At 47.9% G+C, this 26,035-nt stretch overlaps 1 protein-coding gene across 1 annotated transcript in view; it reads right to left on the reverse strand.

Annotated features, from left to right (window-relative positions):
• The window catches only part of LOC311248780 (pleckstrin homology-like domain family B member 1), a gene marked incomplete at both ends in the record, with an annotated part of 138,719 nt that overhangs the window by 66,316 nt on the left and 46,368 nt on the right, over positions 1–26,035 (reverse strand). Inside the window, 2 exon segments of the mRNA XM_084339608.1 lie at positions 1–2; positions 855–1,181. The exon segment at positions 1–2 is cut by the window's left edge and continues 142 nt beyond it. Coding sequence (XP_084195734.1) covers positions 1–2; positions 855–1,181 — 329 coding nt within the window.

Below are 26,035 nucleotides of genomic sequence, written 5' to 3' on the forward strand. Positions count from 1 at the left end.
TGCTGCAGGGGGAGAGAGGGTCAACACCGCCCTCTACTGCCAGGCGGAGCTATTGCATCTCATTGAAAATGGGCTGGTGTGTTTTAGGAGGCGATCTGAGCCGGGAGGGGCGGGGTTGTGTCTCGGGCATGTTGACTAGAAGCAGCTCACTGAGACCCGACGGCGTTATTAGACCCATAGATATAATATACTAAGATATATTTTAAGCACTCGCAAATGTCACAGTCTAAAACTATATCCATTGAATAAAGACCTGGCGATGAATGGGGTATCAGCGCCCCCTGGTGCTGGCGGTCAATGTTAATATATATATATATAATATTGCAGCGAGCGTTGTCTGCATCTAGCTTTGTAAAGTGTAACAACACTGGTGACCGTTTGCGGCTTGCCATCGCCCCGACTGCTTTGTTGTTGAATCGAGTCAAATCGTAGGTAAGCGCGTGAACGTTGACGTGAACGTGCGGCACACTTCATAGGTTTCGTTTTAACGGTAAACGAAACGTTGACGTCATCGGACTTAAACATTTACAATAAAAAAAGAGGGGGTAGGGCTGCGCGATTCTTGCTAAAATGTGAATCATGATTTTTCTCTCTAAGAATTGAGATCACGATTCTCTCACACGATTCTTATTTTGTCATCATTTAAAAAAAAAAGTTAAGTAAAAAGTTAAAAAAAAATCATATAATTTTTTTCAAGTAAAAGAAATAATAAAAGAATAGTCATAATTTAGAAACGAGATCGCGATTATTTTCCCCATCAATTGTGCAGCCCTAGTGTGGGGGGAGGGGCGGTCCACAGCGGTCCCAGTGTGTGTGTGTGTGTGTGTGTGTGTGTGTGTGTGTGTGTGTCTGACCTGGCCGCCTGCCTGGTGCAGACCTGCAGGGGGCGCCCTCACCTCCTGATGGGTGCTCTCCGTGCTGCTGCTCTCCTCCTCCCGCTGCCTCTGGGCCGCCAGGCAGCGCAGCGCCGACGACGACGGGGACCCGCCCAGGAGCAGGTTCTCCACGGAGGGCCTCCGCCCCGAGCCGTCCATCATCATCATCGTCCCGCCCCCCCCCGCCCCCCCGGGGAACCCCATCCTGAGGCTGGGAGTCCCCTCCGGAGCGCCGCCCGGCACGGGACTGTCGGCCTTGTTGTACTCGGCACACAGGTTCAGGATGGTCTCCAGGCGCTGCCGCTCCTGGGGGGGGGGGGGGGGGGGGAGAGGACGGTGAGTCACGAGACACATGACGGGGGCCAAACAAATACCTACTGACTGTAGATGCAGCGCTGAACGGCGCAGGAAGTCCTTCATTCCGACAGCCGTCAGACTCTACAACGCATCACTGAGCACAGAGTGACAGTTACCATCTTCCTGGACTTTTACTTTTTTTTTTTTTTTTTTAGATACATTTTTTAGCGTTTATTGCTTTTTGCTACCGGGCAGTCCAGTAGAGAGAGAGAGAGAGGAGGAACGGGAGACAGAGTGGGGGGAAGACATTCGGCAAATAACGACGGGTTCGGGAATCAAACCCGGGTCGGCCGTGTCGCGACTCAGCGCCCTGGACTTTTAAAACAACATTGTTCAATATTACACTTACTGTACACTTACTGTAGATGTTCTGTATATTTCTACTGTATATTTTATATTAGAATGTATATACATAACATACTGTAGGAAATGTAAATCCCGGGCCATATTTTATTATTATTATTTTATTCTTAGGCTTATTTTATTCTTTGGCTTATTTTTATTATTTGTGACTAATTGTTTCGTCTACCTAAATGTTCACTGTGAGCGATTTGTAGTGCCAAATATTCCCTCGGGATGATTAAAGTATTTCTATTCTACTTTTGATGCAATAGCAAGCAGACCTCCAGCTGGACCAGCCTCCTCCTCGCCCCTGAAACACAACCTGCTCTGACCCTCCACCCACGGGGTCCCACACTGGAATCGGTTGTCCAGCTGTTGCTCCAAGAGGTCAGAGGTCAGCCCACCTACGGGCCGCATCCGGCAGGGATGGGCTAGCAGGCGACCTTTGACCCTGTGTGTGGATGTCAGCTGCTGTGTGCCGTTGAACCCTCAACTGCAGACCCCCCCCCCCACCGTCTCTGGGGTTTGTATAGTAAAGCATGACTGAGATCCAGATATATGACTGAGATCCAGATATATGACTGAGATACAGATATATGACTGAGATACAAATATATAACTGAGATACAAACATAACTGAGATACAGATATATGACTGAGATACAAATATATAACTGAGATACAAATATATGACTGAGATACAAATATATAACTGAGATACAAATATATAACTGAGATACAAATATATAACTGAGATACAGATATATGACTGAGATACAAATATATAACGGAGATACAAATATATAACTGAGATACAAATATATAACTGAGATACAAATATATAACTGAGATACAGATATATGACTGAGATACAAATATATAACTGAGATACAGATATATAACTGAGATACATATATATGACTGAGATACAAATATATAACTGAGATACAAATATATAACTGAGATACAAATATATAACTGAGATACAAATATATAACTGAGATACAGATATATAACTGAGATACAGATATATGACTGAGATACAGATATATAACTGAGATACAGATATATAACTGAGATACGTAAGGGATAATGTATAGCTACGAGGTCATTGTCGCAAAATAATTGACCGACAGTTTAAAATACCGAGCCGCCTCGGCGAGGTGTTTTAAACGTCAGTGAAGGTCAATTATTTTGTGATGATGACCGAGTATAGCTATACATTATCCCGCTTATTACATGGCTAACTTACTAACAATATACCTAATTCATTTTACAAAATCGACAAGACGAGATCAAATGCAGACGCAGTTGTTCTGTGGCTCTGTCAGCCCAAATAAAGTGATTATTATTATCGCCGGCAGCCGGCAGGTGTGTCTGATTGCACTGAAACAGTGTGTGTCAGTGGGGCTTGATTACTCCAGCTGCGAAAAACAATAATCACCGGTGGTTATGTAAGGGATAATGTATAGCTACGAGGTCATTGTCGCAAAATAATTGACCGACACGGAGTTTAAAATACCGAGCCGCTTCGGCGAGGTGTTTTAAACGTCAGTGAAGGTCAATTATTTTGCGACAATGACCGAGTAAAGCTATACATTATCCCGCTTATTACATGGCTAACTTACTAACAATATACCTAATTCATTTGACAAATCGCAGTTGTTCTGTGGCTCTGTCAGCCCAAATAAAGTGATTATTATTATCGCGGGCAGCAGCCTCTGTTCTGGCTCCGCTGTGTTCAGGCTCCGCTCGTTGCTCCGCCCCCTGTCATCGCCGGCAGCACTGAATTGCACTGAAACAGTGTGTCAGTGGGCTTGATTGCGAACAGCTGCGCTCTGCGGTCATTATTGAAAAATCTGCGGTCATTATCGAAAAATAATGACCGCAGTCGGGGGGCTGTTGACCAATCACAACCAAGCATTTCGGCGAATGTGAAAACGCCATGTAATAACGAAAAATAATTCACCGCTGTTGGGGGCTATTGACCAATCACAATCAAGCATTTCGGCGAATGTTAAAACACCATGTAATAAAAACATATAATTGAGATACAAATATATAACTGAGATCCAGATATATGACAGATACAAATATATATAACTGAGATACAATATATATATATATAACTGAAATACAAATATATAACTGAGATACAAATATATAACTGAGATATAATAATAATAATGATAATGGCTTGGATTTATATAGCGCTCTTGCTGACACCCAGAGCGCTTCACAGAGTCCATTATTCGTTCATACACAGTCATACCGGTGGTGGTAAGCTACAATTGCAGCCAGAGCTGAGATACAATATATATATAACTGAGATACAAATATATAACTGAGATACAAACATATAACTGAGATACAAATATAACAGATATATGGTGGCCATTTTGCTCTTATTTCATGCTCAGGTTGGTCAATGAGGAGAAGAATATTTGGAACAAATCTGAGGCTGTGCATTATTGCATTATTGTCATAGCAAGCCAGCTGTTCTCTCAAACTGCCCGGCAACCCAGTCTGTACCGCCGTCAACAAACTGCCCGGCAACCCAGTCTGTACCGCCGTCAACAAACTGCCCGGCAACACAGTCTGTACCGCCGTCAACAAACTGCCCGGCAACCCAGTCTGTACCGCCGTTCCCTCCGCCTACAGCCTACAGCGCGCGTCCCACTGCGTTCCCAGAGGGAGTGTCTCTATGACAAGATGGTTTCTACAACCCTTCAATTACCTGTAACCTATAATCCGGTTGCCACTTATGCCTCCGCTGAGTGGGTGGGAAGGATACAGCCCCGGGGGCCGTGGCATAGTGTAGTATACGGCGTGCACCACAGAAGAAGAGCAACCTCAATCTCAGTCAACACCACCGACCCCACGTTATCACCGTTCGACCGGAACATAAATCACCGTCTCGTTCAAAACGCCGGCCTTCTCTACCAAAACCCGTCTGATGGCTGAGTACCAGAGAGCGTCCAGACAGATTTCAGCTACTACTGTTAAATCTGTGTTTTTCCCTCAAGATAAATCAACTTGGAAAGCTGTCAAACACAACCCAGACAAACTGCACATGATGCCCATACTTAACCCCCCCCCCCCCCCCCCCCCGGGACCACTAAACGCCAGAGGTGCCGTCGCGTTCAGCGGTCATTACGACTTCAGACGACACTTAAAAAAAGGTCAGATCCTCTAGTTTATAAGACTCCAGTCTCTCTGTAGATATCATTAGCGAGCCCCCCCCCCCCCCCCCGGGGGAGAAGCAGGCTGGTACACTATTAATACAAACCTTTTAGCCACATGGCCAGTCCTGATGGCCCAGGTGGAGCTGTGGAGACCAGGTGGAGGCCAGGGGCTGTGGTCAGACAAATGTCTGACTGACTGAATGGCTGGCTGGCTGACTAGCTGACTGACTAGTTGACTGACCGACTGACTAGTTGACTGACTGGCTGACTGGCTGACTGACTGACTGACTGACTGACTGACTGACTGACTGACTGAATGGCTGGCTGACTGACTGACTGACTGACTGACTGACTGACTGACTGAATGGCTGGCTGGCTGGCTGACTGACTGACTGACTGGCTGGCTGACTAGTTGACTGACTGACTGAATGGCTGGCTGGCTGACTGACTAGTTGACTGGCTGAATTGCTGGCTGACTGACAGTTGACTGACTGGCTGGCTGGCTGGCTGACTAGTTGACTGACTAGTTGACTGGCTGAATGGCTGGCTGACTGACTAGTTGACTGACTGACTGACTGGCTGACTGACTAGTTGACTGACTGACTGACTGACTGACTGACTGACTGACTGACTGACTGACTGACTGACTGACTGGCTGGCTGGCTGGCTGACTAGTTGACTGACTGACTGACTGGCTGACTGACTAGCTGACTGACTAGTTGACTGACTGACTGACTGACTGGCTGACTGACTAGCTGACTGAGTAGTTGACTGACTGACTGGCTGGCTGACTGACTGAGTAGTTGACTGGCTGACTGACTGACTAGTTGACTGACTGACTGACTGACTGACTGACTGACTGACTGACTAGTTGACTGACTGGCTGACTGACTGACTGAGTAGTTGACTGGCTGACTGACTGACTAGTTGACTGGCTGGCTGGCTGACTAGTTGACTGACTGACTAGTTGACTGACTGACTAGTTGACTGACTGACTGCTCTACAAACAGAACATTCAGCAAAACAAAACACAGCCGACACTCGTTTAAACACCATTTCTGAAACTCCCATTTTCTCCGATGGCTTTTCTACGGCGAGTAAACATTGTCAACGATCTACTGCATGAAAGAAAGGATCGTCGGGTCGTCCTGGTGGGGTCAAGAAGGTCGTCCTGGTGAGGTCAAGAAGGTCGTCATGGTGAGGTCAAGAATGAAGACCTAGAGGCTTTGCTCTCGTGACGCGTTAAAAGCAACGGCTCCAAGCAGGCAGCGAGGCTGAACCATAACAGGTACAAGTCAAACAAATCAGTCTTGGCCATAAGACAGACGAACAAATACAAGCCTTTCTGCAGCCAGTTACACCATTTACACAACCCCCCCCCCCCCCCCCCCCCCACACCACCTCCCCCTTCACTGCCTCCCCCCTCTGACACCCACCTTCCATCCTCAGGAATCTGACGAGAGACATCCCGCCCTCGGTAAACATTCACATTGACCAACACGTCTCTCACCTCCGAGGCAAAGGGCACAGTAGTAGTACACACACACACACACACACACACACACACACACACACACACACACACACACACACACACACACACACACACACACACACACACACACACACACACACACACACACACACACACACACACACACACACACACACACACACACACACACACACACACACACACACACACACACACACACACACACAGGCTGAGCCCGAACGTTCGTTCGTTACGTTGACATTCTGACTTTAATTAATAGGTTCGAACGTTCGGTGAAAAAAAAAAAAAAGGCAGGCGCGCGACGTTGAGGCGATGTGAAGCGGCGCGTCCCCCGAGTGCGCTCGGCTCAACCAGTGTGGTCTCTGCCGGGCTGTAGCTGGATACTATTGTCTCAACCAATGCAATAGAACCATTTTGATTGACAGGCGCTTCTGCCAATTACGTCACACCGCTTGCACCCGCCTCTGCTGTTACCACCAATCGGCAAGCGTTTATTTATTTCTTTACTTCCGGCAATACATTTATCTGCTTGCGAGACCGAGAAGCACAACAGAGTGAACAGACTCCGTAGCTCCCCGCCGAGGAAGGATCATTAATGAATACCATCCTTTTTCGGCCACGGAGCGCGAGCTTCATGGCGGGAGGTGGTTGCGTTGTAAACAACTCTGGCCGAGGCGGCAGGCGTGTTGGGAGCCCGGCGGGACCCCCGCGCCAGTGTCTCTCTGTCTCTCTGCCGTCCCCCGTTCAGAGGTAGACGGTGGAAGGAGCCGAGGCGCGCGCCTCTCTCCTTCCCGTCGACCAAGAGTGAATACCTGTTATTGAACGTGTAACACTAACTATATAACGTTAATGCCACAAAACGAATGCATTTGTTTATCTAGCCCCTTACGTGACTGCGGTGTGCAAGGGCTATTGTTTATCATAGGTAGGAACTTTATGCAGTACTCAGTAGCTTGTTTATTTTCTTCTGAGTGCTTTGTTTAATTACATGTTTACATGAACAGCCACCACTGTAAACAACATGTTTTTTCACCAATAGATTATGCAATGCCGCCCTCCGTAGGATCTATAATACAAAAAAAAAAATTATATAAAAAAAAAATGTAATACAAATTTTTTTTTATTAAAAAAAATTACAAAAAACGAACGTTCGAACGTTCGTTTTTTAAACCCTGGCGAACGTTCGAACCCTAAAAACAGGGTTCGGGCTCAGCCTTAACACACACACACACACACACTCCCCCATTGTTAGCTAAGGTCCTCCTGATAAAGACAGTCTGGTCTGAACTGAGGTTTCTATAATAAACACGCCGTCTCTGAACACAGCTTCTGTTCCTATGAGCAGGGGGTTCTCTAATGATCATGTTCTGTAGAGTCGGAGGAAGGTGTTCTAATGATCGTGTTCTGTAGAGTCGGAGAGGAAGGTGTTCTAATGACCGTGTTCTGTAGAGTCGGAGAGGAAGGTGTTCTAATGATCGTGTTCTGTAGAGTCGGAGAGGAAGGCGTGAGTTGAATGCGTGACTAAATACACCGTGTGAGAGACTCGAGTGAAAACAGATCAGTTAACAAATAAACAAATTAATATATGGGTTCTTCATTAGCCCGTCCGAAACATGTCCTCAAAATCTACACTCATATCCGAGTGTCCATAATACAGTAGGGGCCGACAGTCCCACACACTGAAAGTACTCAGAGTATAGCATGCACCGATCAGACCTTTTTCAGTCCCGATACCTGGGCTTTGGGTATCGGCCGATACCGAGTACCGATCCGATATACCCATTGTTCAATTAATAAACTGTGTGCCTCACTGTGTGGAAAACACTGGGATCATTATTTTGTGCAAGGGGCAACATCAGGCTTGACTTAAAACGTATACTTTCCTAACTTAGTGAAACTAAATGTAACAAATGAACACCGATATAAATGTACTGAATTGTTATTTATTATAAAAATAAAAGAAATATCAGATTTTTCATTTTTTATATATATACGATCCAGCTATCTTAGTCATATCAGGGCCGATATCAGTATGGGACGGGTGCATCCCTACCTCAGAGTGTCCGTACAGCAGGGGCCGGCACACTGAAGCCATGGTTAGACTAGGTGTTTTTGTTTTTGTTTTGTTGCTGAATGAATACGTTTGCTGTCCCTGTTAAATAGAAACGCCGTTTTGGCAGGAAAACGCGTTGCCCTACTGACAACGCTGAAATTGTGTTTCCGCTTTGGAAAAACGCCAAAACTCGTTTGTTTATTGCACTTTTATTACACTTTGCTGAAAAATAAGTGCTGCATTGGCTAAATAGGCATTTAAAGATGGCGGCTTGTTGACATTTCTTTGCAGGAAGTGTATTGGCACATTCAAGTTCTGATTGGTTGAAAATTGCCTTCATGTTCGCCACCTACTGCCACCTACTGCTTTGGCAGTGTACTACATCACTGTGCTCAGGTTGCAAAACCAATGTCTCACTCGGCTGCCACTACGTTGCCACCTGGAAAAGCGAAACTCATCCTGAAAACGAAACGAAAACACCCTAGGTGTAACCTCTCCCTGAAAGTGCTCAGCGTAGGAACAAGAAAACCTCTTGTTAGTGTAAATCCCTGAGCACACGTGAGGTCTGTGTGGAGGCGGAGGGGGGGTGGAAGAGGGAGGGAGGAGGGGGGGAGAGGGGGGGTGAAACACCCAGCGTCTGCCAGAGAGGCCAGGAAGCTCCATTCTTCCGCTGCCAAGGCATTCCTCCACACGCTGCACCTCCCCCTGGCTCCAGGCCCCCCCCCCCCCACGGCAGGGCTGCACCCGAGCGCTGGCACCTCTTGTTGTATAGGACCTGCAGGGTTGCTAGTGCAATACCCGTGGTACGCTCGGCTGAGCGCACCACTCTCTGTAGGACCTTCTTGTCTTGTGCCGTGCTGTTTCCATACCAGGCAGTGATGTTTCCAGTCAAGATGCTCTCTACAGCTCCAGAGTAGAAGGACTGGAGTATCTTCCCCGATACTCTGAACTTCCTTAACTGTCTCAGGTGGTAGAGGCACTGCTTTGCCTTCTTTACTACTGTGTCTATGTGTGTTGTCCATGTCAGGTCCTCTGAGATGTGGACCCCAAGGTACTTAAAGCTGCTCACCCTGTCCACGGTAGCCCCGTTTATCCTCAGTGGTGTGTGTGTCTCCTGCTGTCCTCTCCTATAATCCACGATCAGCTCCTTGGTTGACGAAACTGACGAGGTGGTAGTGGTGGTGGTAGTGGTGGTAGTGGGGGGGGGGTTTAACCACTTCTAAGATAAGATAAGATATTCCTTTATTGATCCCCTTGGGGAAATTCAGGATACATGGGCTGTGGGTCACATCCTCCGTGTTCCTCCGTGAGCCTCTCACTACCTTCCTTCCTCATTTTCATTTTCATTTCCCTCAGCAATCTCTTGAGACGTCTCCCTCAAACGCTGCAATCTCTCCCCTGTGACTCAATGTCTCCCACTCTCTCTTCTTCTTCTTCTTCTTCTTCTTCTCACCCTTTAATTTATCTCCTTCCTCTTTCCTCCCGCCTCCCTCTCTTCCTGTAACCCCCCCCCCCCCCCCCCCGTGGAGACTACCCACATGTGTACCTTTGATCAGGGGGGGGGGGGGGTTGCGGTTTTCCAACAACCATAACAGCGGTGCTTTAATTCTCCCCCCGACGCTGAAGACAGATGCCCACCACGTCACACACAGGCGTAAACAAGGAGATTCTCTCTCAAGTCAGTAGAATATACAGTAGGTTCCATGCAAAACAAACCCCATTAGTGATCAGACTCAGGCCCTCAGAGGAGGGGGGGGGGGAGGGGGAGAGAGAGAGAGAGAGAGAGAGAGAGAGAGAGAGAGAGAGAGAGGAGAGAGAGAGAGAGAGAGAGGACAGAGAGAGAGAGACAGAGAGAGAGAGAGAGAGAGAGAGAGAGAGAGAGAGAGAGACAGAGAGAGAGAGAGAGAGAGAGAGAGAGAGAGAGAGAGAGAGAGAGAGAGAGAGACAGAGAGAGAGAGAGCGATGAACAGATGATACTAAAAACAAGGCCTGTTTTCTCTGAAAACGACGCTGTAAATGGAGGCGGGGGGGGGGGGGGGGGCAGCTTCAGGACGGTGTGACGGCGCCTCCAGCAGTGGCTTCACAACACGCTGTGTCCCCGACGCTGATGATCTCCAGTGGCCGCCGCTGTGCCGTTGTTGTCGCCGCTGGTGAGAGGCGGCTTTAAAAAATAAGAAATAAAAACACACACACACCAGCGAGGCTCTGGTTCAGATCCCCCGCCCGGCCCCCTTGGGGTCTCGAGGATCGGGTTCCAGTTATCATCACGTCAAACACTCGCAGCTTCAGGATCAGCACCACGGCAGCAGCAGCACATCAAAAGGGACGAGACGAAGGATTAAAAGGGAAAGATTTTGATGGTATATTTTTATGTTCCCTCTCTTAAGCCGGGATAACGGACAGGCTTCAAAGACTTGATTATTGTCGCAGGGACGGATCGAAATGGAGGGACTACTACCCCCCCCCCCCCCCGCCCCCCCCCTCCCCTCCCCCCGCTCCCAGAAACCAGTAATATGTGGGCATGGTTGCATCAGCCTGTTACACTAAACACATTATACCAAAGGGCCCGAACTGTACTGAAATATTAATGACATCGGGGTGCAGCAGAGGATCCATGATAAAGAATATACTGTACCAATAATACCAGGCAAACTGCAACTCAACACACCGGCGCACAGCAGCCTCCCCGGTGCCAGTGTGTTAAGAGTTAGGTTACTCGCTAGTAGGGATGATATATCCATGTGAGATACCAAATCAAATCAAATCAAATTTATCTTTAAGGCCCGACAACACACGTTAATGTCCCCATGGGCCGGACACGTCTTCTTTAAGGCCCGACAACACACGTTAATGTCCCCATGGGCCGGACACGTCTTCTTTAAGGCCCGACAACACACGTTAATGTCCCCATGGGCCGGACACGTCTTCTTTAGGCCCGACAACACACGTTAATGTCCTCATGGGGCCGGACACGTCTTCTTTAAGGCCCGACAACACACATTAATGTCCCCATGGGCCGGACACGTCTTCTTTAAGGCCGACAACACACGTTAATGTCCCCATGGGCCGGACACGTCTTCTTTAAGGCCCGACAACACACGTTAATGTCCCCATGGGGCCGGACACGTCTTCTTTAAGGCCGACAACACACGTTAATGTCCCCATGGGCCGGACACGTCTTCTTTAAGGCCCGACAACACACGTTAATGTCCCTGTGGGCCGGACACGTCTTCTTTAAGGCCCGACAACACACGTTAATGTCCCATGGGGCCGGACACGTCTTCTTTAAGGCCCGACAACACACGTTAATGTCCCATGGGCCGGACACGTCTTCTTTAAGGCCCGACAACACACGTTAATGTCCCCATGGGGCCGGACACGTCTTCTTTAAGGCCAGACAACACACATTAATGTCCCCATGGGGCGGACACGTCTTCTTTAAGGCCCGACAACACACGTTAATGTCCCCATGGGGCCGGACACGTCTTCTTTAAGGCCCGACAACACACGTTAATGTCCCCATGGGGCCGGACACGTCTTCTTTAAGGCCCGACAACACACGTTAATGTCCCCATGGGGCGGACACGTCTTCTTTAAGGCCTGACAACACACGTTAATGTCCCCATGGGGCCGGACACGTCTTTGTTAAACAAGTCAAGAAGAACATCACAATAAGTCAAGAACAAAACAAAAACACCATAAAGTCCAAATTTTTTTAAAATAAATGTTAAATAAATGCAACACTCCAGACGTACTCCACGCGAAGGTAAGGAAAAACTCACTAAAACCTAGCAATGGGAAAAAATGCACCACAGCATGGGAGAAGAGACCGGATGCACGTGCATCCTGTGGAGGAGAGAAACCTTAGAAGGGCCGTTCAAGGGGGGATCTCCCTTCTTAGATGTCGGTGATAGTAGTGTTGCAGTAAAACAGGCGAACAATTGGTAAGCATGCACTCATATGTGCGGTGAGACACAGATAAGTGCATGCGATAGCAACTGAACATTTTGAAAGATAAAAATAGAGCTGATGGCGGATCTATTCGAGGCAAAGGGAGGTTCGCATCCTCGCAGTCATCATCACAGGACGTTAGTTACTAGTCACTAGTGAATGATATCCATGAGAGATGCCAGTATATTAAGAGTTAGTTAGTCACTAGTGAATGATATCCATGAGAGATGCCAGTATATTAGAGTTAGTTAGTCACTAGTGAATGATATCCATGAGAGATGCCAGTATATTAGAGTTAGTTAGTCACTAGTGAATGATATCCATGAGAGATGCCAGTATATTAGAGTTAGTTAGTCACTAGTGAATGAGATCCATGCGAGACGTCCGGCCAGAGGAGATTTAGTGACCATATTATCAGCCCAATGTAAACAGTACCAAGCAAACAGCTCCCTCTCTCTCTTCTCCCATTAGATTAGATTAGATTCACTTTATTGTCATCACACAGCACAAGACAGTGCAACGAGATTGTGTACGTCCAACCAGGATGTGACCATCAACAGTCAGTTGCATATAAGACACATACTGTATAAATAAAACCGTACAGTAAAGTGCAATGGTTAGCACAATGTGCGATGGTGAGAATAAAAAATAAAATAATCATTAAAATAAAGTCTACACACAGCAGGTGCAGTGGGCTACTCTCTCTCTCTCTCTCTCTCTCTCTCTCTCTCTCTCGCTCTCTCTCTCTCTCGCTCTCTCTCTCTCGCTCTCTCTCTCTCTCTCTCTCTCTCTCTCTCTCTCTCTCTCTCACATCTCTCCCTTCACACCACCTCCAGCAATATTCATCACCATATGGACACTCTCTCTCTCCTCTCCCTCCCTCTGTCATTCTCATTTTTCTCCCCTCTCTCCTCTATATCCCTCCCTTCCTCTACCTCTCTCCCTCCTTCCTCTCCCTCTCTCCTCCATACCCTCCTTCCTCTACCTCTCTATGTCGTTCTCCCCATCTCCTCTCCATCTTCTCCCTCTCTCCTCTATACCCCTCCTTCCTCTACCTCGTTCTCCCTCTCTCCCCCTTCCTCTATCTCTCTCTTCTCCATCTCTCTCTCCTCTCCCTCCCTATGTCATTCTCCCCATCTTTCTCCCTCTCTTCTCTATCTCCCTTCCTCTATCTCTCTCTTTCTTCCTCTCCTCTCTCTCCCTCTCTGTCATTCTCCTCATCTCCGCTCCCTCTCTCTTCTCTATCCCCCCTCCCTCTCTCTCCCCCCCCTCCCCCCCTCCACCCCCCCCCCCCCCCCCCTCCAGGCCTCATGTCACTGTGAGCCCCGGCAGCAGCACGTCAGTGAGGCTTAGAGCGTGAAGAATATACCGACTCAGTGAACCCGTCTGCCCCCCCCCCCCCCCCCGACCCCCAGGGTGCGTGCAGCTGCGGTGACCTTTGACCCTCCGCCGCGTTCACATCCTGAGGGTTCCATCGCCGGTGGAGCGCGGCTGGCCTCCCTCTCCGAAGGAACACGCTGTACGGGCGACGGGAACCACCGAGCGGAATAACTGTCCTTAATAATAGGATACGTGGGGTTTTATTGGGGCGGCACGGTGGTGTAGTGGTTAAAACACTGTCTCCCCCTAGTGGCACGGTGGTGTAGTGGTTAAAACACTGTCTCCCCCTAGTGGCACGGTGGTGTAGTGGTTAAAACACTGTCTCCCCCTAGTGGCACGGTGGTGTAGTGGTTAAAACACTGTCTCCCCCTAGTGGCACGGTGGTGTAGTGGTTAAAACACTGTCTCCCCCTAGTGGCACGGTGGTGTAGTGGTTAAAACACTGTCTCCCCCTAGTGGCACGGTGGTGTAGTGGTTAAAACACTGTCTCCCCCTAGTGGCACGGTGGTGTAGTGGTTAAAACACTGTCTCCCCCTAGTGGCACGGTGGTGTAGTGGTTAAAACACTGTCGCCTCGCAGCTAGAAGGTCCTGGGTTCGATTCCCGCTCGGGGAGCAGGTTGCCGCGTTGCCAGGTACCCAGGTGGGGGGGCATCTCCCGGGCCTTTCTGTGTGGCGTTTGCATGTTCTCCCCCTCTGTGCTCGCAAGGGTTCCCCCCCGATAAGATAAACCCAATGGAAAAACATGCACAACCGATCGCCAACGCTGTCGCGTCGCTGACGAAGACGGACAGGAGCACTTGGATTGGTCCCCTGGGGGGGGGGGGGGGGAAGTGCAGAGAACATTTCATCAGCGACTCAGTGCATGTTCCTGTGGGTCGTCCATCGCATGCGTGTTAACTCTTCTTCTTCTTCTTCTTCTTCTTCTTCTTCTTCTTCTTCTCTTCTTCTTCTTCTTCTTCTTCTTCTTCTTCTTCTTCTTCTTCTTCTTCTTCTTCTTCTTCTTCTTCTTCTTCTTCTTCTTCTTCTTCTTCTTCTTCTGTGCTTCACTAGTGCCAGAGGTGCTCTGGGTAGAGGAGCATGAATGAATCATGAGTGACTTTGAACGCATGGTAAACGTGTGTCTGTGCTGCACGCACCTCTTGTTCTCTTACGACTCGAGAAGAACACACATCCCCTTCTACTACTACGAGAGAATACGTCTGATTACCTGATAGCGTGCGATTACACGTCGCATATTTCCATTGCTCCAATCACCGCAAAATAACCCCCCCCCCCCCCCCCCACCCCCCTCTAAGTTGAAAGGTCTGAAATCATGAAAGCCGGTGTAAATCTGAAAGCTGCAGTCGTAAAAATTACACAGCCAGCGCAAAATCACACACACACACACACACACACACACACACACACACACACACACACACACACACACACACACACACACACACACACACACACACACACACACACACACACACACACACACACACACACACACACACACACACACACACACACAAATGTCCCTGTCCAAACACCAACTGCTAGGTTCCCCTTTAACCCTTTCACTAACACACTACCAAAATGGTTAACCCTTTCGCTACGACAACACAGAAGGTTAACCCTTTCACTGCCACACGACAAAGGGTTAACCCTTCCACTACCACACTGTTAACCCTTTCACGACCACACTACAGAAGGTTAACCTTTCACTACCACACTACGGAAGGTTAACCCCTTTCACTACCACACTACAGAAGGTTAACCATTTCACTACCACACTACAGAAGGTTAACCCTTTACTACCACACTACAGAAGGTTAACCCTGTCACTACCACACTACAGAAGGTTAACCTTTTACTACCACACTACAGAAGGTTAACCTTTCACTACCACACTACAGAAGGTTAACCCTTTCACTACCACACTACAGAAGGTTAACCCTTTCACTACCACACTACAGACGGTTCAAGTAGAATCAGCTTAGGCACATCAAGGAATTATACATTGAACGGCTTTCCCAAAGTGCCGTCTAAATCACTTAGCTAGTGAAACAATCGGCTCTGCTCCGTTCAAACACCTCGTTATGGAGCTGCATACCAGAGTGTCTCTCTCTCTCTCTCTCTCTCTCTGCTCTCCTGTCTCTCTCTCTCTCTCTCTCTCCCTTCTGCTCTCCTGTGTCTCTCTCTCTCTCTTCTGCTCTCCTGTGTGTCTCTCTCTCCTCTCTCTCCCTTCTGCTCTCCTGTGTCTCTCTCTCCCTTCTGCTCTCCTGTGTCTCTCTCTCCCTTCTGCTCTCCTGTGTCTCTCTCTCCCTTCTGCTCTCCTGTGTCTCTCTCTCCCTTCTGCTCTCCTGTGTGTCTCTCTCTCTCTCTCTCTGCTCTCCTGTGTCTCTCTCTCCCTTCTGCTCTCCTGTGTGTCTCTCTCTCCTCTCGTACCCTTCTGCTCTCCCCCTCTCTCTCTCCTCTATCCCCCTCTCTCCCTCCCTCCCCCCTCTCTCTCCCCTCTCTCCCGCCGACCCCTCTCCCCCCCCTCTCCCTCCCCCCTCTCCCCTTCTCTCCCTCTCCTCTCTCCCCCTCTCTCCCTCCCTCCCCCCCCTCCCCTCTCCTCTTCTCTATCTCTCTCTCTCTCTCTCTCCCCCCCCCCCCCCTCTCCCTCTCTCACACCGTCCCAAGTTTACCTTCACGAGCGTCGCCACGTCGTCGAGGAAGCCGGGGTTCTCTTGAGCCAGAGTGAGCAGATAAACCACGGCCCGTTCCTCCTGAGCCCGCCCCCCCGGTGCCGGTACTGACCCGCGCAGCACGCGGTGTCGGTCCATCGCTCACACACACACACACGCGTGTAGATCCGTGTAGTGTGTAGATCTGCAGAGACCGCCGTACCGTCTGTCAACGTACTCACTCCTACTTTCAGAGCGAGTTCACACAACTGACTGTTTCCACTTTGGGACAGATGGAGAGGGAGGGGGGCGGAGGGAGGGGGGGGGGGGGGACACCTGTGAAAAGTGGGGAGGGGACAGAGGTGATGACAAGCCAATGGGACTTCCTCGTGTCGTGTGGGAGGTGGCTTTGCCGGTAGTTCCATGAAGAGACGGCCTGTTATGATGATGAAGTATTCGGGGGATTATAGGTCTGTTGAAGCCATTTACTCTCCAGCATGGGGGGGTGGGGGGGGGTTCAACTAGACTTGTTAAGAGCCCTGAACAGTGACACTACCCCCCTCTAGTGGAGAAACAATATGATGACACCATAAGGAGGCCGTTTCAGACTTGACAACATAAACATTGTAGATGCGGCCCTGTGGTTATGTCCTGTTGCTCCGTCTGCTGATACGGTGGATACAGGAAGTGCCCCGGGTCCAAGGTGTCCCCCTAGCAACAGGTCCAAGGTGTCCCCCTAGCGACGGAGGTCTATTGAGAAGGTCTATAGCGAGGACTCCTGTATAAAAACTCTTCCATCAGCTCCTTGGTCTATAGACACTTGTTTCAGTGTTTCACGTAGATAGATGGATTCATGGCAGACCACCACAACAAGACCAGACCACCACAACAAGACCAGACCACCACAACAAGACCAGACCACCACAACAAGACCAGACCACCACAACAAGACCAGACCACCACAACAAGACCAGACCACCACAACAAGACCAGACCACCAGACCGGTTCTCAAACAGATCTAAAAAGACAACATGGCCGCACCTGCCCGCTGCAGTCCCTCTCACTGCCAGCAGGCCGTCTCCACGCTGCAGTCCCTCTCCCTGCCAGCAGGCCGTCTCCACGCTGCAGTCCCTCTCACTGCCAGCAGGCCGTCTCCACGCTGTCCTGCCTCGACGACGACACATGACCTCGGAACAAAGTGGGAGCCGCTGTGTTTATACCACGACACCGGTCAGTGTTTATACCACGACACCGGTCAGTGTTTATACCACGACACCGGTCAGTGTTTATACCATGACACCGGTCAGTGTTTATACCATGACACCGGTCAGTGTTTATACCACGACACCGGTCAGTGTGTTTATACCATGACACCGGTCAGTGTTTATACCACGACACCACCGGTCAGTGTTTATACCATGACACCACCGGTCAGTGTTTATACCACGACACCACCGGTCAGTGTTTATACCATGACACCGGTCAGTGTTTATACCATGACACCGGTCAGTGTTTATACCATGACACCGGTCAGTGTTTATACCACGACACCGGTCAGTGTTTATACCATGACACCGGTCAGTGTTTATACCATGACACCGGTCAGTGTGTTTATACCACGACACCGGTCAGTGTTTATACCACGACACCGGTCAGTGTTTATACCATGACACCGGTCAGTGTTTATACCATGACACCGGTCAGTGTTTATACCACGACACCGGTCAGTGTTTATACCATGACACCGGTCAGTGTTTATACCATGACACCGGTCAGTGTTTATACCACGACACCGGTCAGTGTTTATACCATGACACCGGTCAGTGTTTATACCACGACACCGGTCAGTGTTTATACCATGACACCGGTCAGCGGGAGCGAGTACAGTTAACCCCTTCCTGGTCAGCGACCCGACGCCACATGGTTCCAGCCACATCCCCCCCGAAGCACCATGTATGGAGTTAAGAGCACCGTCTGTCTGGACAGCAGGGCTGTGGTCTGTCTGGACAGTAGGGCTGTGGTCTGTCTGGACAGTAGGGCTGTGGTCTGTCTGGACAGTAGGGCTGTGGTCTGTGTGGACAGTAGGGCTGTGGTCTGTCTGGACAGTAGGGCTGTGGTCTGTCTGGACAGTAGGGCTGTGGTCTGTCTGGACAGTAGAGCTGTGGTCTGTCTGGACAGTAGAGCTGTGGTCTGTCTGGACAGCAGGGCTGTGGTCTGTCTGGACAGTAGGGCTGTGGTCTGTCTGGACACCACCACCACTCAGCCAAGTCATCTTCTAATAGTCTGCTGTTCTTAAGACCCAATATTAGAAGATTCAACCCCCCCCCCCCCCCCAACCACCCCCAAAAAACGATCTAAAAAATAATAATAATTATATTTTTAATTATATAAAAAAAGATTGTTATTTTCTGTTTCAGTTTAAATTCAGTTATTCTTTTTAATAGAATTGGATCATTAAAATCAAAGGGTATTGCACATAAATAGGCACTAGTTCAGACGATCCTTCAGAACGTTGATCGGCTCAGATGACCGACGACCATAAATCAAAATGACACCGTTCACCGTCGTAGCCCATAATAATAACAGCGTTGCATCGGCCCATCAACCGGTTTAATGAACAAACAGGAACAGTAGCATGTTGTGCATCTTTTAGATCAATTAGGCTATGAAAATTAGGCTGCCTCTAAATATAAAAAGGAATGAAATAAGAATGGTTTGCGTCAAAAAAAAAAAAAAAAAAGTATTTTATAAAAAAAAAGATTATAATAATTCAACTCAGACATGAAAATCGAATGTGGAGACTGGCATCATCGACTATTCGAACATGTGAATATTCTAACTCATCCCCCTACTGGACAGAGGTCAGTATTGACGGGCTGATCCAGGAACAGCCACAGTGCATTGTTTACGCTCTCCGTCTCAAGACTGGATTAGGAGCCAGCTTTCCTTTTACAGCGACACATAATGATTCACCCGCGCTGACCCACATAATCAGGAGTGGAAAAGGGAGTGTACTCCACTTCCTCTTTTTCTCTCTCCCTCTCTCTCTGTGTGTCTGTCTCTCTCTCCCTCCCTCCCTCTGTGTGTGTGTCTCTCTCTCCCTCCCTCTCTCTCTGTGTGTCTGTCTCCCTCTCTGTGTGTCTGTCTCTCTCTCTCTCCCTCCCTCTCCCTGTGTGTGTCTGTCTCCCTCTCTCTGTCTCCCTCCCTCCCTCTCTCTCTGTGTGTGTCTGTCTCCCTCTCTCTCTGTGTCTGTCTGTCTCCCTCTCTCTGTCTCCCTCTCTCTCTGTGTCTGTCTGTCTCCCTCTCTCTGTCTCTGTCTCCCTCTCTCTCTGTGTGTGTCTGTCTCCCTCTCTCTGTATCTGTCTCCCTCCCTCTCTCTCCGTGTGTGTGTCTGTCTCCCTCTCTCTGTCTGTCTCTCTCTCTGTGTGTGTCTGTCTCCCTCCCTCTCTCTGTGTGTGTCTCTCTCCCTCTCTCTGTGTGTGTCTCTCTCTCCCTCTCCCTGTGTGTGTGTGTCTCTCTCTCCCTCTCCCTGTGCGTGTCTCTCTCTCCCTCTCTGTGTGTGTGTCTCTCTCCCTCTGTGTGTGTGTGTCTCTCTCTCTCTTTCCCACCCTTCTCTGTTTCTCAATCATGCTGGTCAGAATCACAGTAATCCGCCCTGTGCCAACTAAACCCTGCACCCACGGCCATTTAAACGTCACGCACGCACACGCACACACACACACACACACACACACACACACACACACACACACACACACACACACACACACACACACACACACACACACACACACACACACACACACACACACAGGTTGGATACCGTAGTCTAAACACACATAGCTAAGTATATGCATCTAATTATAGATCTGCTTCATGGAAAAACCGTGCGACGCCACAATAAAAAGGCGACTCTGCGTTCAGAGTGAAACGTCACCTGTTGACACACAGGCCTGGACCTGGGACAGTCTGACCTCTGACCCCACAGAGCTGCAGGCAGGTGGACCTGGGACAGTCTGACCTCTGACCCCACAGAGCTGCAGGTGGACCTGGGACAGTCTGACCTCTGACCCCACAGAGCTGCAGGCAGGTGGACCTGGGACAGTCTGACCTCTGACCCCACAGAGCTGCAGGCAGGTGGACCTGGGACAGTCTGACCTCTGACCCCACAGAGCTGCAGGTGGACAGTCTGACCTCTGACCCCACAGAGCTGCAGGTGGACCTGGGACAGTCTGACCTCTGACCCCACAGAGCTGCAGGCAGGTGGACCTGGGACAGTCTGACCTCTGACCCCACCACAGGGGTGTAAAGGTACACGTATCCGTACCAAACAAATACAACGGTATGTTAACCACTAACGACCGCCCACCGGTAATAATTAATATAATAAATGATTATTTCACCATTATTTCATTTCACTGTATGCTTGTATGCCGTGACAAATAAAACTCTTGACTTGACTTAATTTTTTTTTTTTCTTTTACAGTTCGATTATTCATTTCAATATAGAATATTCGTTGACAGCCCTACAGGTACAGTCAGTTACTGCACACTACTGTACATCACCTACAGGTACAGTTAGTTACTGCACTACTGTACATCACCTACAGGTACAGTCAGTTACTGCACACTACTGTACATCACCTACAGGTACAGTTAGTTACTGCACACTACTGTACATCACCTACAGGTACAGTTAGTTACTGCACACTACTGTACATCACCTACAGGTACAGTTAGTTACTGCACTACTGTACATCACCTACAGGTACAGTCAGTTACTGCACACTACTGTACATCACCTACAGGTACAGTTAGTTACTGCACACTACTGTACATCACCTACAGGTACAGTTAGTTACTGCACACTACTGTACATCACCTACAGGTACAGTTAGTTACTGCTCACTACTGTACATCATCCTACAGGTACAGTTAGTTACTGCACTACTGTACATCACCTACAGGTACAGTTAGTTACTGCACACTACTGTACATCACCTACAGGTACAGTCAGTTACTGCACACTACTGTACATCACCTACAGGTACAGTTAGTTACTGCACACTACTGTACATCACCCTACAGGTACAGTTAGTTACTGCACTACTGTACATCACCTACAGGTACAGTTAGTTACTGCACTACTGTACATCACCTACAGGTACAGTTAGTTACTGCACACTACTGTACATCACCTACAGGTACAGTTAGTTACTGCACTACTGTACATCACCTACAGGTACAGTTAGTTACTGCACACTACTGTACATCACCTACAGGTACAGTTAGTTACTGCACTACTGTACATCACCTACAGGTACAGTTAGTTACTGCACTACTGTACATCACCCTACAGGTACAGTTAGTTACTGCACTACTGTACATCACCTACAGGTACAGTTAGTTACTGCACTACTGTACATCACCTACAGGTACAGTTAGTTACTGCACACTACTGTACATCACCTACAGGTACAGTTAGTTACTGCACTACTGTACATCACCTACAGGTACAGTTAGTTACTGCACACTACTGTACATCACCTACAGGTACAGTTAGTTACTGCACACTACTGTACATCACCTACAGGTACAGTTAGTTACTGCACACTACTGTACATCACCTACAGGTACAGTTAGTTACTGCACTACTGTACATCACCTACAGGTACAGTCAGTTACTGCACACTACTGTACATCACCTACAGGTACAGTTAGTTACTGCACTACTGTACATCACCTACAGGTACAGTTAGTTACTGCACACTACTGTACATCACCTACAGGTACAGTTAGTTACTGCACTACTGTACATCACCTACAGGTACAGTTAGTTACTGCACACTACTGTACATCACCTACAGGTACAGTTAGTTACTGCACTACTGTACATCACCTACAGGTACAGTTAGTTACTGCACACTACTGTACATCACCTACAGGTACAGTTAGTTACTGCACTACTGTACATCACCTACAGGTACAGTTAGTTACTGCACTACTGTACATCACCTACAGGTACAGTTAGTTACTGCACTACTGTACATCACCCTACAGGTACAGTTAGTTACTGCACTACTGTACATCACCTACAGGTACAGTTAGTTACTGCACTACTGTACATCACCCTACAGGTACAGTTAGTTACTGCACTACTGTACATCACCTACAGGTACAGTTAGTTACTGCTCACTACTGTACATCACCTACAGGTACAGTTAGTTACTGCTCACTACTGTACATCACCTACAGGTACAGTTAGTTACTGCATCACTACTGTACATCACCTACAGGTACAGTTAGTTACTGCATCACTACTGTACATCACCTACAGGTACAGTTAGTTACTGCACACTACTGTACATCACTACAGGTACAGTTAGTTACTGCACACTACTGTACATCACCTACAGGTACAGTTAGTTACTGCACACTACTGTACATCATCCTACAGGTACAGTTAGTTACTGCACTACTGTACATCACCCTACAGGTACAGTTAGTTACTGCACTACTGTACATCACCTACAGGTACAGTTAGTTACTGCACACTACTGTACAGCCCTACAGGTACAGTTAGTTACTGCACTACTGTACATCATCCTACAGGTACAGTTAGTTACTGCACACTACTGTACATCACCTACAGGTACAGTTAGTTACTGCTCACTACTGTACATCACCTACAGGTACAGTTAGTTACTGCTCACTACTGTACATCATCCTACAGGTACAGTTAGTTACTGCTCACTACTGTACATCACCTACAGGTACAGTTAGTTACTGCACACTACTGTACAGCCCTACAGGTACAGTTAGTTACTGCACACTACTGTACATCACCTACAGGTACAGTTAGTTACTGCACACTACTGTACATCACCTACAGGTACAGTTAGTTACTGCACACTACATCACCCTACAGGTACAGTTAGTTACTGCACACTACTGTACATCACCCTACAGGTACAGTTAGTTACTGCACTACTGTACATCACCTACAGGTACAGTTAGTTACTGCACACTACTGTACATCACCCTACAGGTACAGTTAGTTACTGCACACTACTGTACATCACCTACAGGTACAGTTAGTTACTGCACACTACTGTACATCACCTACAGGTACAGTTAGTTACTGCACACTACTGTACATCACCCTACAGGTACAGTTAGTTACTGCACACTACTGTACATCACCCTACAGGTACAGTTAGTTACTGCACACTACTGTACATCACCTACAGGTACAGTTAGTTACTGCACACTACTGTACATCACCTACAGGTACAGTTAGTTACTGCACACTACTGTACATCACCTACAGGTACAGTTAGTTACTGCACACTACTGTACATCACCTACAGGTACAGTTAGTTACTGCACACTACTGTACATCACCCTACAGGTACAGTTAGTTACTGCACACTACTGTACAGCCCTACAGGTACAGTTAGTTACTGCACACTACTGTACATCACCTACAGGTACAGTTAGTTACTGCTCACTACTGTACATCACCTACAGGTACAGTTAGTTACTGCACACTACTGTACATCACCTACAGGTACAGTTAGTTACTGCACTACTGTACATCACCTACAGGTACAGTTAGTTACTGCACACTACTGTACATCACCCTACAGGTACAGTTAGTTACTGCACACTACTGTACATCACCCTACAGGTACAGTTAGTTACTGCACACTACTGTACATCACCTACAGGTACAGTTAGTTACTGCTCACTACTGTACATCACCTACAGGTACAGTTAGTTACTGCACTACTGTACATCACCTACAGGTACAGTTAGTTACTGCACACTACTGTACATCACCTACAGGTACAGTTAGTTACTGCACACTACTGTACATCACCTACAGGTACAGTTAGTTACTGCACACTACTGTACATCACCCTACAGGTACAGTTAGTTACTGCACACTACTGTACATCACCCTACAGGTACAGTTAGTTACTGCACACTACTGTACATCACCTACAGGTACAGTTAGTTACTGCACACTACTGTACATCACCTACAGGTACAGTTAGTTACTGCACTACTGTACATCACCTACAGGTACAGTTAGTTACTGCACACTACTGTACATCACCTACAGGTACAGTTAGTTACTGCACACTACTGTACATCACCCTACAGGTACAGTTAGTTACTGCACACTACTGTACATCACCCTACAGGTACAGTTAGTTACTGCACACTACTGTACATCACCTACAGGTACAGTTAGTTACTGCACACTACTGTACATCACCTACAGGTACAGTTAGTTACTGCACTACTGTACATCACCTACAGGTACAGTTAGTTACTGCACACTACTGTACATCACCTACAGGTACAGTTAGTTACTGCACTACTGTACATCACCTACAGGTACAGTTAGTTACTGCACTACTGTACATCACCTACAGGTACAGTTAGTTACTGCACTACTGTACATCACCTACAGGTACAGTTAGTTACTGCACTACTGTACATCACCTACAGGTACAGTTAGTTACTGCACTACTGTACATCACCTACAGGTACAGTTAGTTACTGCACTACTGTACATCACCTACAGGTACAGTTAGTTACTGCACACTACTGTACATCACCTACAGGTACAGTTAGTTACTGCACTACTGTACATCACCTACAGGTACAGTTAGTTACTGCACTACTGTACATCACCTACAGGTACAGTTAGTTACTGCACTACTGTACATCACCCTACAGGTACAGTTAGTTACTGCTCACTACTGTACATCACCTACAGGTACAGTTAGTTACTGCACTACTGTACATCACCTACAGGTACAGTTAGTTACTGCACTACTGTACATCACCTACAGGTACAGTTAGTTACTGCACACTACTGTACATCATCCTACAGGTACAGTTAGTTACTGCACACTACTGTACATCACCTACAGGTACAGTTAGTTACTGCACTACTGTACATCACCCTACAGGTACAGTTAGTTACTGCACACTACTGTACATCACCCTACAGGTACAGTTAGTTACTGCACACTACTGTACATCACCTACAGGTACAGTTAGTTACTGCACACTACTGTACATCACCTACAGGTACAGTTAGTTACTGCATCACTACTGTACATCACCCTACAGGTACAGTTAGTTACTGCACTACTGTACATCACCTACAGGTACAGTTAGTTACTGCACACTACTGTACATCACCTACAGGTACAGTTAGTTACTGCACTACTGTACATCACCTACAGGTACAGTTAGTTACTGCACACTACTGTACATCATCCTACAGGTACAGTTAGTTACTGCACACTACTGTACAGCCCTACAGGTACAGTTAGTTACTGCACACTACTGTACATCACCCTACAGGTACAGTTAGTTACTGCACACTACATCACCCTACAGGTACAGTTAGTTACTGCACACTACTGTACATCACCTACAGGTACAGTTAGTTACTGCACTACTGTACATCACCCTACAGGTACAGTTAGTTACTGCACACTACTGTACATCACCTACAGGTACAGTTAGTTACTGCACACTACTGTACATCATCCTACAGGTACAGTTAGTTACTGCACTACTGTACATCACCCTACAGGTACAGTTAGTTACTGCACACTACTGTACATCACCTACAGGTACAGTTAGTTACTGCACTACTGTACATCATCCTACAGGTAGTTAGTTACTGCTCACT

Source organism: Notolepis coatsorum, assembly GCF_963971535.1.
Source record: "Notolepis coatsorum genome assembly, contig: SCAFFOLD_330, whole genome shotgun sequence".
In the NCBI taxonomy this organism is placed as follows: domain Eukaryota; kingdom Metazoa; phylum Chordata; class Actinopteri; order Aulopiformes; family Paralepididae; genus Notolepis; species Notolepis coatsorum.